The 15,773-nt window shown below is 39.0% G+C and overlaps 1 protein-coding gene across 2 annotated transcripts in view; it reads left to right on the forward strand.

The window, feature by feature from the left end:
* The first annotated feature begins 3,829 nt into the window (after positions 1 to 3,829).
* Positions 3,830 to 15,773, forward strand: part of tafa5a (TAFA chemokine like family member 5a) — a 149,399-nt gene continuing 137,455 nt past the window's right edge. For both annotated transcript variants that reach the window (XR_005007533.1, XM_036577365.1), the window contains exon 1: positions 3,830 to 4,041. Coding sequence is in view for 1 of the 2 variants with exons in the window: in XM_036577365.1 (XP_036433258.1) it covers positions 3,930 to 4,041 (112 nt within the window). In the remaining variant the exon portion in view is untranslated. The remainder of the gene's footprint in view (positions 4,042 to 15,773) is intronic.

The following is a 15,773-nucleotide window of genomic DNA, read 5'->3' on the forward strand; positions in this document are numbered from 1 at the left end:
TTTGCCAATTTGGCAGTTGGTTTTAAATATGATTGAAACAATAGCTTGATTTTATGGTCATTTGCGTTTATGCTCTCTCCTCATTGTAGCCACATTTTGTATGACTGGAAATAGCTGCCTGAGGGTCTTGCCAAGATTGCTTACTTATGAAGACTTTGATGGTGAATAATCCAGGAGCTGTCCACCCCCCGTGGTGCTGAAATGCAGCTCTGTGGGAAGACACATGAGCTGGACTGCATGGACTGCATTAGGGCAGTCTTTTCCTGTTGTCATGCTGGACCCCCCATGCACGGCACATTTTAGACTCATCATCAGCTTCACCAGTTCAAAATGGGTGCATTTAAACTGGGAAAATGCTGCACTGTGCACTGTTTCCCAAGCGTGGTCTTGGGGTTTCCCTGCAGTGTACATTTTAACATTTTCAGTTTGATTCAGTTGAATTGATTCAGTTCAATTTAGTTCAGTTCATTCAACTATTTTCAAATTCATTTAATATCATTTAAATTTGATTCCATTTAATTTAATTAAATTATGTAACACTCTATTTTAAGTTGGTGGTTTATTCACTTTGCATTAATCTTTATTCATTATGACCTGTGCTAGTACATAACTGTCTGCACAAAAAACAACTCATTATGCAATTCTTTGTGCATAAATTATCACCTGAACTCACATGTTGTTAGTGTGTAATTGACACTATTTTATTTCTACAGGTTCTAGGCAGCAAAGGTAGCTTCTGGAGTTTACTGCTTTAGAGCTAATAAGATTAGCACTAATAATAGCTAAATAAATAATTAATACAATATTTACAGTTGATTTTTACTTAGCACTAGAGACTAAAAAGTGGTAAACAAGTCAATCTGTGCCCCATTATTTTATAGACAAAAACATACAAGCTGCTAATATGCAAATTGATTTTTTTTCAAAACTCAAATTGAGTTTTTATTTTCTCATTTTTGCCATCAAAATGTCATCAAAAGGAGCAGAATGGGTGATCCAAATTGACTTTAGCTTGTTTTAGTCTTAAATAGTGATGACCATACTTTAGTATATGGAACAATAGTATTGAAGTATTAGTTACTCATTGAACTCTTAGTAGCTCCAAAGTAATATACTCCAGACATTAACTGACACTACCTGCAACTTATATTGCACTAGGTGATTCATATATCATATATACATATTAGGTGATTCATTCATGATCAATACATGATTGTGTGTTATTACCCCTAAAAATACACTTATTAGTGATTTTCACATAACAGATATCTAATAAACCACATAGAAGTGTCTATTTTGACTTTTACTGAGCAAATAGAACCTTAATAAACCCTCATTATGTGTTCCTCAAAATAAATTGTTACCTTCAATTTGATCTCATCAGGTAAGCTACAAACCCTGTTAGCTCATAATGTAAGATGAGTGTATAGAGCTGAAATGTGAGCTCACTAGCACTGGGAGACAGTGCACTAGCTGTCCATCTGCTGAGGTGCTAGAATGCAGCATTATGGAAAGATCTGGATTGCATCAGGACTGTGTTTCCTAATCCTGCTTCTGCAGTCCCCTGAACCCAGTACGGTTTGTGTTAATATGTTTTCTGCTCTAGCACACTCAACTCAGATAAACATCTTATTAACAAGCCCAAAATTAAGTTTAAATAGGTAAATCAGGGCTGGGGAAAATCTTAACTAGATTGCCATCAGGCTCCACAATCCTTCAGCTACTCTCTATAGTCTTTGAGAATGAAAAACAGGACAGAATAGTTGCATGTAGATAGTAGCCTATGACCTATATACCATGTGTCACTTATTTTCACATATTAATACTTCAAATGTCACATACCACTGAAAGTGATTGTTTCAGTTGGGTTTTTTTCTGCTCTATATGTACGTGTTAATATTTATAAAAATGTGTGTAGTATGTAATTACATTTGTTCTATATATATATATATATATACAGACCACTTCTGAAAATGCTTTTCTCGTTTAATTCAAAGTTATTCATTTGAAATTAGATTTTTTGGCAAATGTTCAAATGAATTTTCGAATTTCTTAGCATTTGACTCTCTTTTACCTTAATGACAGCAGGCGCTCAAGCTGGCATGGACTCCATAAGTTTGTGGAAAAGCCTCTGATCAGCAGATCAAACCCACCTAGAGTCGTCTGAACACGAGCTTCAATGGAAGCAATAAGACTACCAAAAAAACTGACCTTACAAAGGCTTTAATATGGTTAATTTCACAAATTTGCGTCAGTTTGAGTTGTGATCTAGAAATAGTGCAGAGTTTTGAACATTCCTCATTCATTTTAACTGTCATGATATTTCTTTGTTTCAAAATTGTCAAGATTCTAAAACTGTCTGTTGTTTTTTTCCAGGTTTAACTGAAAAAATACCAAATTTTTAAATGCAACAAATTAGGGACCAATAAAATACATTTGGCTGTCTATCTATCTATCTATCTATCTATCTATCAATACTTACATCCATCCATGTATTTATCTATCATATGTCATCTATTTTTCTATCTATCTATCTATCTATCTATCTATCTATCTATCTATCTATCTATCTATCTATCCATCCGTTCATCCATCCATCTACCTATCTTTCTATCTATCTATCTATCTATCTATCTATCTATCTATCTATCTATCTATTAACACATACATCCATCAATCTATGTATGTATCTATTTGTCTATCTATCTGTCCATCTATCTATCTATGTATCCATCCATCCATCCATCCGTCCGTTTATCCATCTATCTATCTATCTATCTATCTATCTATCTATCTATGAAATGCACCATTGAAGCCTTTGGTTCGCCTCCTTATTGTAAAACTTCATTCATTCTATTTTAATACATCCTCGTACACATATAGACCACGCACGGCACAATTTTTAGCACGTCTTAAAAAAGATGAAACGCGCACACATACAAGAGCGCGCACACGCACATACACACAGCTCGAGCCACCCACACCAATACCACCTGTCAGTAGCTGGTCGGAGTAATGTAGGCGGGAGCTGCGTCAAAGGCTTAAAATGCCATAACACCGAGAGCTAAAACAGAGTGAGAGCCACAGAGGAAGTTAGAGTTTTTCTTTTTTTCTTTTTTTTCTCCCAACTCTGCCTCTGTCCGTGCTTATTAGCCTGTCTGCGCATCAACAGAGCTCGCGCTGCCGTTGCGTCGCGCGCTAGATCCACTCTGACTCCCTCCTGCTCTCCTCCTGGAGCCGTAGTCCTGTTGCTCCTCGTCGTTTGCGTTCTCTGAAGACTTCTTTCACCATTCAACCGGATTTTTATAGCCTTTTCAGGCAGAAGGAGGAGGAGGAGAAGGAGAGAGAGGGCGGAAAGCTCCGTCCACAGCCACCTCAGGTGCTTTCAGCGGCGCTGCGGCACGTTTGGTCTCATCTTTAGAGCAAAAATGAAGCTCCCCTCGTTTTTCTCTGCACTGTAGAAACAGTGGAAAAGGGAAGCAGATGATCTAAAGTGTGCGCCAGATCTTGGATTGATGAATAAACCCAGTTAAACTGCTTGTTTACGTGTTTTGGTTTTGAACGGCAAAATATTTTTTTCAACAGTGCGCGCGCGGCTGAACGAGGGAAAACCCCGAGCGAGGTCTAGATCCCGCGTGCAGCATCGCTGACTGCTCCCAACATCTCACACGCGCGCTGACGAGCCTGTATTGGATTTACACGCGTCTCTAAAGGGATACGTCACATCTGCACTCGCAGACTTCGCAGACTTTTGTGGGGCTTCTGCTTTTGTTTTCTTTTGTTCTGCTGCTCCGGCATCCATGGCCAGCTGCTCTAATCTTTCTCACCATGTGCTTTTTGGGAATTAGCCGTGGAGAGAGGCGTCCCCTCTCAGGCAGAGAGGGCTGCTAAACCTCTCTTTCCTCTCCAGCCTCAGTAAAGTCTCCTTCATGGCTCCGGCGTCCAGACTGACCAGGCGGAAGGATGCAGTGGCCTGGCCGAGGATGTCCGCAACTTTCTGGGCTGTGCTACTACTGATCACCCTGCTGATCGTCTACTGCGGTGAGTTTACAGAGGAGACCCCCGTGAGTGTGTGTGTGTGCGCGCGCGTGCGTGTGTGTGGAGGTCTACAGAAACCATGGAGGACAATATGGACTTTTCTCAGGATAATGTAATCTCTCTCTCTCTCTCTCTCTCTCTCTCTCTCTCTCTCTCTCTCTCACTCTCACACTGTCTCTATCTATCTATCTATCTATCTATCTATCTATCTATCTATCTATCTATCTATCTATCTATCCCTCTTTCTTTCACTCTCTCTCTCCCTCTCTCTCACTCTATATATCTCTCTCTCTCTCTCACTCTGTATCTCTCTCTCTCTCTCTCTCTCTCTCTCGCTCTCTCTCTCACTCTGTATCTCTCTCTCTCATTCTCTCTCTCTCTCTCTATCTATCTATCTATCTATCTATCTATCTATCCCCCCACATACAGATATAATGAAAATAATCATAAGGCAATAACTGAATGGAATTCATTGCTTTTGGTAAAAAAGGCGTTTCCATCATGAGGAGCAGATAAATGTCCCCACAATGACAAAATATTCATGTTTTCATCATCCTGGAGACATTTGGTGCTCACAAAGAGTTAAACACACACACACACACACACACACACACACACACACACACACACACACACTGTGCCAGGGAGATAATAGTAATAATACCTTCAGGGCAGTCAGTGGGTTGGAATCACTGCTGGCCACTGTCACTGAGAGTTTTCTGTTAAAATTGACCACACTGTGGCATTTTATGCCCCAGAATCCTACCAAAAACATTACGATGAAAAATAGCTTTTTATTCTAAAACCAATTCATCCACCCATGAAAAGCTGAAAATGAAGGGAAAACTGAAAGGCCAATTAAAATCTTATTAAACGTTTAGCCAAAAGGAGTGATGCAGTCCTTAAAACACACACACATACATACACACACACACACACACACACACACACACACACACACACACACACACACACACCTGACATGAATAAGAGTCTGAAAATTGAATTTCCTGTCTAGTTGTATTGCTCTGTCTAATTCCAGCTTGGCTGCGTGGGCCTATATCACAGAAAACATTTAATCCCCAACCCTCTCTCTCTCTCTCTCTATTTCTATCTCCCTCTCTCTTTCTATCTATCTATCTATCTATCTATCTATCTATCTATCTGATTGTTCAGCGCTTCATCTGCCTTCTCCTTCTCTCCTCTCAGTGCATGATTGATCCTCTGCTTGTGTGCAATCAATGGTCAGGCTGTTTGCTCTGGTCAGCAGTCTGTGGCATACACATACTCCTTGCACTCTTTGGTCATTCTCTTTCATTACTCTCCTGGTGTTTTTATTTGGGGCCTTGTCTCTGCTTCCTCCGCCTGTTGTTCCAGGCAAGCAGGCAAGTCGGCTCTCAGAGAGTTAAAATGACTACGAGTAAATGTAATTGCAATTGATAATTTCATCCAGTAATGTGGCATGTTATTTTTAGCTTGTACTGATGCATGTGTAATCACTAGTACTGAGTACAACTGTTGTTTTCAATTCAATCAAATGGAGAACTGTGGATGACTCCATCACCTCACACCCAGATAATCAAAGGTTCAATTTCCTATCCAGGCTGGAACAGCCCTGCTATACCAATCACAGCACACACACTGTTATCAATCGGAGCAAAACTCCTAATGCTACATTTACCATGCGCTATAAGGGACCCCTGGAAGACAACTAAACATTTTTAAATATTAACGTGTATATGTTATTTATTGTTAATGCATTAGTAATGAATTAAACAATAAATTACCAATGCCACTTTAACAGAGTTAATGTATTTTAACAGTGTAACCGTTCCATCCATGGCAGGGCAGGCTGTGACTCAGCTGCTCGAGCAGTGCATGTTGCTATGATAGAATCTGCAGTTACAGCCCTGTTGTTCAAATACAGCTTTTGAATAGCTTTTAAAGCAGCACCTTCAGCAGACTTCACTGGACAGTGCTCGCAAGAGATCTATGGATAAATCAGTGAGCAGCAAACTATCCAAAAACAACAGCCAAATGGGAAGCTCTAGTTTCCATTGAGAGTCTTCATTGTAATAAAAGTCCATAAGCTGTGTGAATGAAAGTAAGAAAGAGAAACATTGTTCACCAAATGGCAACATTTTCAACTGCAGGTTCTGGCCCATGCACAGATTTTTAGTGGGCAGGGTCAAAGGGAAAATGAATTAAACTTAATTTCATGCACAGTATACTGTGATCACTCTTATCAAGAGACAGTGTAATCACATTGAAGATGAGACTAAATGAGAGATTTAGAGTTTTTCCAAAGGCAGCCAGAAATATTGCCCTTACTGTCTATGCAGAGATTTGATCCCCAGTTGCCAGCGTGCACTACTCGCTTCAATATTTAACAGCTACATAACAGGCAGTTATAACTACATTTGAGAGCTCCACAGAGTCTTGTGTAAATCCCTGTTTTTCACAACAAGAAAACCTTAATGTAGCTACTAACACCCCACACTGCCAGCAGTGTTTACTTGTTTTTCAAAACATCCAAATTATAGAAAGTGATCCTTTCCAAAAAAGATGATCAGTGTTTTATTGGTGACATTTCCAGTAATGGATTAGAGGTCAGAATTACTGAGGAGAAATCTCCACAGGTGGTCGGTACTGCACCAGAGGGGGCGCCCAAGAGCAATGAATCTCGAAGAACCCAAAGATACCCATGAGCTCTTTTGCTGGGCCTCCTTTCCCTAAAACAGTCTTATAGAATGGTGGAGGTGATATAAAGCACAATTATTACTCACACCAAAATACTATTCACACTACAGTCTATTCACCTCCTGGGGGTCTATCTATGCAAATGCCTGTTCAGGTTCATTTGATCCGTTCATTATTGAATTCCTGAAAGAAAGCATACTTGCATACTTTGTTAGCCCCCTTTTACCTTGTTCTTCAGTGATCAGGACCCCAATGGACCCTCACAGAGCAGGTACTATTTGGGTGGTGGATCATTCTCAGCACTGCAGTAACACTGACATGGTGGTGGTGTGTTAGTGTGTGTTGTGCTGGTATGAGTGGATCAGACACAGCAGTGCTGCTGGAGTTTTTAAACACTTTACTCACTGTCCACTCTATTAGATGCATCTGTTGACGCTGTTGGTCCACCCTGTAGATGTAAAGCCAGAGACAATAGCTCATCTCTTGCTGTACAGTATGAGCTAATCATCCTCTAGTCCTTCGTTGGTGGTCACAGGACACTGCCCACAGGACGCTGTTGACTGGATATTTTTAGTTAATGGACTATTCTCAGTCCAGCAGTGAAACTGAGGTGTTTAAAAACTCCAGCAGCACTGCTGTGTCTGATCCACTCATACCAGCACAGCACACACTAACACACCACTACCATGTCAGTGGCTGAGAATGATCCACCACCCAAATAGTACTGTGAGGGTCCATGGGGGTCCTGACCACTAAAGAACAGGGTGAAAGGCGGATAACAAAGTATGCAGAGAAACAGATGGACTACAGTCTGTAACTGTAGAACTACAAAGTGCACCTATATAGTAAGGGGAGCTGATAAAATGGACAATCAGCGTAGAAACAAAGAGGTGGTCATAATGTTACGTCTGATCGGTATATAACTATAACAAAATGCCTTTAAAAATGAAAATAATATTTCTTTAGGGTCAAATTTGCATGAAAAGACAAATGTGATTCATCATGATTAACTACACAAAATCATGCAATTAATTATCGTCATCCCTAATTGACATATAATCGTGTATGTATAATATAACAACATCTGATTTAGCCGTGTCATGGCTTTGTAATATTAATCAGAGATCCATTTTTAAGGTTTTACCCTTACGCTCACTGCACTTCATTTAGATTATAGAGTAAAATGGTCAGAAAGCAAAATCTATATTGGCCTCAAAAAGTTATCCTTATCATGTTGGCCCGAATGTTCCATGCCAGTACATTCCTAGGCATGACCACTCTGACCTATGACCGCTGTGACTGCTTGTCAGCGCACACAGCGACATGACTAATTGGACAGATTTAGCCATGCAAGCATTTACACACACACACACATACATTGAACACAAAGAATGAAAAGCTTTTCAGGTCCATTCATGTAATCTAATGTGCATTCTGTTCACATTAGATTCATTCATGTGGGCCGTTGTGCATAATTCATGTGACTATACTATGCATAAACAAAAACACACAAACAGGCAGGCGTGCATGCCGGCTCACCAGCAACCTGAACAAGAAACAAATATATAAATGAGGTCAGCATTTCCAGCAGTGACTCATATGCTAGCTGCCTCTTGACATTAGCATCCCACTGCATAAATATGCCATCGTAGTACCATCAGCGGGCATTGTGTGTGCTTGTGTGTGCGCAGCGGAGAGAAAGAGATGGAGAGAGCAAGCGAAGGAGATGACTGACAGCTCCGACTAGAACTAGAAGAACAGTTCTGGTGTTACATCACAGTTTTGGTTTATCTGAAGCTTGACAATAGCATCTGATTTTAAGGATTATTTAGCGATTCGGAGGGAAGATGTTGATGAGGTTTATTCTGTGCACTGGCTCCCTCCTCTGGTTGCTACTTGATATGCAACAGTTCTAACCCTGGCACTGCATGCGTTGGGCGCAGTGACCTTCAGAGGCAATGAAGAAAACAGTACATTATGATTAAATCTCAAAGATGTGGCAGATTGTTTGTGAACAGATGCGTAAATCTATGGAACTTCGAATACTATTGGGGAGTACAGGGAAGCATTTAACCTGTATTTGACATTCATTGTGTTGTCTTTAATCTGAAAGTACGCTCATATGAGGATTTTGAATGATGATTGTATTTTTAACTCATCAACCTGCACAGACATCCTTTGACAATGTTTTCCTTGTTGCTATTAAATGTTAAGATGTGGACATGCATAGATGGTTAAAGGAATGCTTCAGCATTTTTCTACCTAATCTTTATGTTTAACATGTGTACCATACAGTTGATCACCATGGATAGTAAGTTCAACATGTTTCCCTGCACTTAGTAAAAGAACAGAAAACACAATGACTCATACAGGTTTATAATGGAAGCCAGTGGGCAGATGCTGAAGGCTTCTATTGTTAGTGCGTTTTGATGAGTTGAAATCAATCCCATTAGTTTGTGTAACTATTCATGATTATTATTAGATAATTATTCACATTTGTCTTATTTGCTCAATTTTGACCCTAAAGAATGATTTTTTCCATTATTTCCATTTAGATTTTTATTACAGCTATATGGGTAGGCAAAATGTGCCTTAACATGAAAATCATGATTTCCACAGGGTGAATGCAGTTTCCAGTTTTCATTACCAACGTCCAATGAAAGCAACAGTGGTTGTATATGTTATATATATGTCATATTTACCTTATACAGTCAATCGTTTCAGTTCTTAAGAGCTTATATTTACTCGCTCTCATTCAACCTGCCTGTGGATTTTTGTTACGCAGAATCTTGAGGAGATCTTTATCCTTCCACTTTGCTATTGCTTTTGTTAGTTAGCTGCTCATTGGTTTATCTGTATGTCTCCTGAGAGCTTCCCCTTGAAAGCTCTATTTATATGAGAGGGGTACAGTCACGGATTCTATCAAAGTGACATACAGCACTTGAGCAGTTGGGCTTAAGCTTGCACTATTATGGATGGTTAGAAGGGTCAAACTAGGAAAATGTCAGTGTCAAAACATATGAATAATTTTAACGTGTTATTAACACCCTAGTTAAATAAAAATTGAGCAGCACCAGACAAAACCTGTTAATTAACAGTAAAAGTGTGTTTTGTCAATGATGGGATTTAGTCTGCACTATTACAGATGGTCAAAATAGGATAATGTGTTAACATTGTTAAAAAATTTGTGATGTTAACATCTTTTTAAAGCCCTGCTTCAAGGAAACTCCACAAATTTTGCTAAATTTCTGCACCTAAATCACAAAGAAAAGAACCAGACATCTGAACCTATAAAGGCTACCTCAAAGAATCACAGGAATTGAGCATATTAAACATATTGGGGAAGTAAAAAAAAAAACATAAAATGTGGCCTGTAAAATGTATGGCACATTTAATATTTTCTATTCTTAATGCCCTGTTATTAATGCTGCAGTTGAAATTATTGTATCAACTGTTAATATATGGATGCAATCAAGACAGATTATGTTGAAAAAGCCAGAGATTTTTTTTAAAGCTAATTTTCACTGTGAAAATAAAAGTGCTGTAATTCAGCAGCTTCAATAGTTATTGTGACTGTATTTTACCATAATAGTAATAATTAATAATAACAGTGACAATTATTAAAATGATTGTTTTTGTGAATTTACATTCTACGTCTGTAAATCAACAGTAATGTAAAAATACAGTACATGTACGTCTATTTTTTTTTAAGAAAATCAATATTGACCATCATGTTTTACAGTACTTTCACAGTGAAAATATTTTTTTAAGTGTACACTGCTTGTCATTTGTACACACTATACTGAACTCATGTAAATATACAGTCAGCTTGAAGCACTAAGCCAATATATCCAGAAACAACACGGATGCATTATAAACAGATTTATTAGCACACACACAGAGATCCCACTAAAACAAGGCATTATGGAAGTCTTAGTCATGCTGTAAGTATCTCTGTGCTCTTTGTGTATTAGCGTACAGTATGTGTGTGTGGGGGGGGTGTGGCTACTGGCTATACACACAAAAAGGAAGAAATAGGAAAGAAAGGCACAAGTAATGAACACTAGAAGACACAGAATCTGAGAATTAAAGGGAAAGAGGGAAGAAAGGCATTGACAAAGGGCATACACATGCATGCACGCACACACAGGGTCAATTACAGACCCAGATGAATCAGAGCTGCTGCAGCTCTAACCCACACTGGCAGAGGCCTGCCTACAGCACCACACTGCAACACATACACACACACAGGACACCTCCTGTTTTCCCTATAACCAAAACACCCCACCCTATGTGAGGTGCATTACACCCCCCCAACACATATACACACACACACACACACGCTTGGCTCCTCTGACAGGTCTGTGTGCACTCCCAGAATCAATAAAGGATTCTAACCGAGAGAAAAAAAGTGAGGAGAAAAAAGTGTAGCTGTGGGGCAGTGGGGAGGAGCCAGGCTGGTGTTGTTTGGTAATCAAAGTCTTGCCTTGCAACAGCCTGAAGAGCCAGTGGAACCTTTTGCCTTTGTGTTTTTTTTTTCTTTCTTTTTGGAAGTTCTCATCTAAAACCACAGCAAACACCCAACGCCTCAGAACAGAATTGCTCTTGTAGGTGAGCGGACACGCATTAGAATATTCCTGCCTATTTTCAGCCCAGCCTGCGGGCTAGCAGCTCAGAATAAGCCACCGAACAACTGTCTGCATCAAAAGGGGCCAGAAGGTGGATTCGTCACCCACTGAACTTGCCGTTTTTCATCCTGAGCAAAGGCGCGCATGATGAGCCTTTTTACAGAGATTGAAGTAGCACTGTAAATGAATATTTCAATAGCTTTGGAGGAACTTACCGCGTTTTATGACAACAGATGTCACTTTTTAAGGAGCGGAAATGCTCCATAGCAAGCTGCGATGAGTGCATCACAGATGGGCAGGAGACTATGGGCAGATGATTATGGGTGTTGAGACTCATAAAATATTGATTAATATAGAGATACTCTTCAGTATGCATGGGCACACGCATCAGAATATTCCAGAATGCTCCAGACCTACTCTCTTAAAAATGTTCCTCAAGCAACATCTTAAATTGTTCTTGGCTCAGATATGTGGTTTTAGGAAATTCCACAGATTTTGCTAAACTTTGGTGTAATTAAGTCATAAAGAAAATGACCAGATGTCTGAAGCATTTACTGCCTTTAAGTGTTACCTCAAACATAGTTATTACAGGAAAATTAGACATTGTTTTGCAGTAGTTTTGAGATGTGTTTGACCTAAAATGTCATTTTTAGAAGGTATTCATAGTAGAAAAGTACATGCAGAGACTTGTAGGGCAAAATAGATTTTTTTTTGACCACTACCATTATCAACATTATACAGTTGTTTGCAAAAATTTGGGCACACCTTGTCAAATTATGTCTTGTTGATTTTTTTTTTTTTTTTAAGTGAAAGTAAGCTAACACATCCTCTTCAGCAGGGGTGTCCAATCTTATCCACAAAGGGCTGGTGTGTCTGCAATTTTTCCTTCCAAAGGAGCTGGAGCACACTTGTTTAATCAGTTGCTCAGCCTTCAAACAACTGATTGTGTGCAGTCCTGCTTTGTTGGAATGAAAACTTGCAGCCACACTGGCCCTTTGCAGATAAGATTGGACACTCTTGCTCTACAGAGAACACACCTCTGCACATTTCAATTCACAATTACTATTTATTTTTTTTAATTTAATGTATTGGAATAAAAATAAAACATATAATTTGTGCAAAACTATGGCACATTTTATTTTCTATGTTAAAAATTTTCCAATATGTTACACTTAAAAAAAAGGAAAGAAAGAAATTGTGCACTAAAATTTGCAAAAAATGTCACATACAGTTTTATTCTGTAAAGATGATGTGTTTACCTTTTTTTATTTAGAAAATCAACAGAACATATGTGCTCAAATGGTTGCATATGACTGTATATAAAACTGATATGACATGTAGGTTAACTGCTCATTTTGGATACTAAATAAAAGGGCTATATCTTCATTGTGGACATCATGACCCTTGGTTCCTATCAACATCATTGTAAATAAATGCCCACCTTAAAAAAACAAAAACTTCTGAGTTTTGAATACATCATCATTCATTATGGGTGTGTCTAGACTGTGCTCAGCCCAGGACGAGATCCATGAAATATTAATGAAACATTCATGAAATCAGAATCACTAGGAAATTATATCTTTCTGTGAGTGGCTTTGTTCTACAAGTATCATTCTGCTAAAACATTTACCAAACATAAACTGCTTCTACATCACTGATGCAAATATTATACAATAGTACTTAATAAATACAGTGAGCGTTTAGTATTAAAACAAAAAGACAACATCAACAGAAGCACGCAAGCACAACCATTTTTGCACCACTCACAAAATACACAAACAACAGTGAAGTAGTGGCCAACAACCACAAGGAGCTTATATGTCATGAACTCAAATGCGACAACTACTACAGTAAGCTATGAAACATCATACTAAACAAAATTATGCTCCACCTGATACTGTTTTCCCAGTTAATATATTCTTTCCCTGTGGCTTCATGTCATTTTAAAGCAGGGATATATCAGCACTGTCATATCAAAACCATTTTTATTTGTTGACACAGTTCGAAAATATCACCTGCTTTATACACTGTGTGAACATTTCATGATGAATGGACCCAAAGAAGCAGTCAAAAAATATCTGCTCTTGTTATATTAACTTTCATTGAAAGTCAGTATCATTGCTCCTTCTCCATTCTGTAAATGCAAGGTTCTGTTCCAACAGAGTTGATATATTAAAAGATGTGATAAATGTGGCAATGCTCACCACAGGGTCACCTATACGTGCTTTGTTGTCCTTCTCCAAAAATCCAGCTTACATCCATCTAGAAAAGATAGAATCATTTAATAAGTGAGAATACCACCAGTGCTAGGAAGGTGAAGCCTAGCACATGCTTCCTCCATCCACTGCATTTTTGAACTGCTAGTAATGCAACATCATTGGACAGCTGAACGCGCTCACAGGAGAACACTAATCCTCAGTTCTGTTACATCAGGAGACACCTAGCATCACGCTGAGTGATGGGGGAGGTAGGGCCATCCCATCCACTCAGAGAGAGCGAGAGAACGAGGCCAGTTGTGCTCTCTTGGACGCTGGCCACAGATGGCGGTACCATCACCGGGGATCAAACTTGCGATCTCCTAATGAGAGGGAGTCCTGGACATGGGGTTTTGAATTAGTTATAATTAATGAAAGACTGTCTCTTCTAGCTATAAATGCTATTTCCACTGGTGCACACACCATCACTGTTTTATGCATGAATCAGTATCTCCATCACTTTAATAATCATCTAGCTGGCTGGGAACAGCTTACAGATAAAGCTGTTGCCTTTTTACCCTTAAAGCACCAGTATATTTTGTTAGCCTAAGCCAGGTGCAATTCAGTAGCTATCAGCTAATTATCCACACTCAATCGATAATATTTATATTCATAATAAGAAAATTAATTCGTATCTAGTTTTTTATCACCTTCACTGTTTGAATAGTTGTGCCTTGAAAAGTTAACATTACTGCTTTCATTTTAGCATGTTGCACTCAGAAAGAATAAAAAAGAGAGAAAAGAAAGGAGATGAATGAGGCACAGAAGGAAAACGCACTATGATTTCATGTTGACATTAGGAGTGTACACAATCAGCGCTGCTTGATGATCTTGTGCTTTATTATTGTGAATTGTCTGACAGAGACCGCAGAGCTCCTCACCATCATATATGTACCAACACCCATTGATGCTGCGGTTGCAGCAAACAATCTGAAGGCCACAAGTCCTTAGCAGAGGTGGAATTCAATTATCACAGACAAAAGCGATTCCTTTTTGCTGTCTTATGCTTGTTTCTCCATCTGTCAACGGGATTCATTTACGCCCGGGAGACGTCTAATGAAAGCGAGCAGCCAACGGTCCGTCCAAAGTCCATCCACGGGGGACAAGATCGCAAAAGAAAGATGACAGACGCTCACTGTCTTTAAATAGCCTGAAGTTTGTTGAGGGAATTTGGATATTGCACATGCTGGTGCAACAGTTCTCGCTTAAGAAAGCCTGAATGTTCTTCAAAAAGCAGAAACAATGGCACATTTTTAGCCATACATGAACATCTATTAAGAAGAGCAGGACATCATATTGCTTAACCTACTGAACGGACCAAAAGTTTAAGGACAAATTGCTTTTTAAGACGTTTCTAAAACAGATGAGCATGTTTTTTATAAAACAAAATATGTTACACGGTACTTGCCAAAGGCCAAGCATTTGATACCTTGTGATCAGCACTCAAACTTTTCAGGTGTTTAAAACACCACTGGGCCAAACGAGTTTCAATAACAATAGTTAAAAGAAAATAAAACTGTCAAGTCATTGTTCAGGCAAAATCTGCTCCTCTTACCAATGAAGATATTTTGATGAACATGTAGCTGAGTGTTGAGGCTAAATATTCCCAAAGGATTAGCACATAGCTGTTTTATATTAAAGAGGAATTTCACAAATTCTACATTAATTAAACTGTTAAGATGTTAAAAAGGTCCTTCAGAGTGGTTTGATGTAAGACACTCCACTCTAGAGAAACAGAGCAAGTTGGAATTGTTCTCAGTGGTGATGGGAACCAGACATTCAAAGAGTTTCTAGTGTCTCTAAACCAGGGGTCTGCAACATGTGGCTCTTTTACTGTCTTGTTGTGGCTCCACAGCAGAATTAGAGTTTTAGGTAAAAATAAAATAATCCTCCTTTGCAGTGAAATAAAGCTCTATTGATGGTTTTAACACTAAATGGTTATAAATCCTGGAGTTAATGTAGCCTATAACTGCTAATTCACCCTTTAACCCTGAAGGTTGGTGCGCATACTGCTGTCACCAACAGACAACAATTTCGCTTAGCAAGTAGCTAACGAAGAGACAAAGAGTAAGACTGAAGACTTACATTGATAATTAGAGACAAATTGACAGACTTAAGTGCATTTGTAAGCACTCCAGCTGGTTCCTGATAC

The sequence above is a fragment of the Colossoma macropomum genome, unplaced genomic scaffold (assembly GCF_904425465.1).
Source record: "Colossoma macropomum unplaced genomic scaffold, Colossoma_macropomum, whole genome shotgun sequence".
Lineage (NCBI taxonomy): Eukaryota > Metazoa > Chordata > Actinopteri > Characiformes > Serrasalmidae > Colossoma > Colossoma macropomum.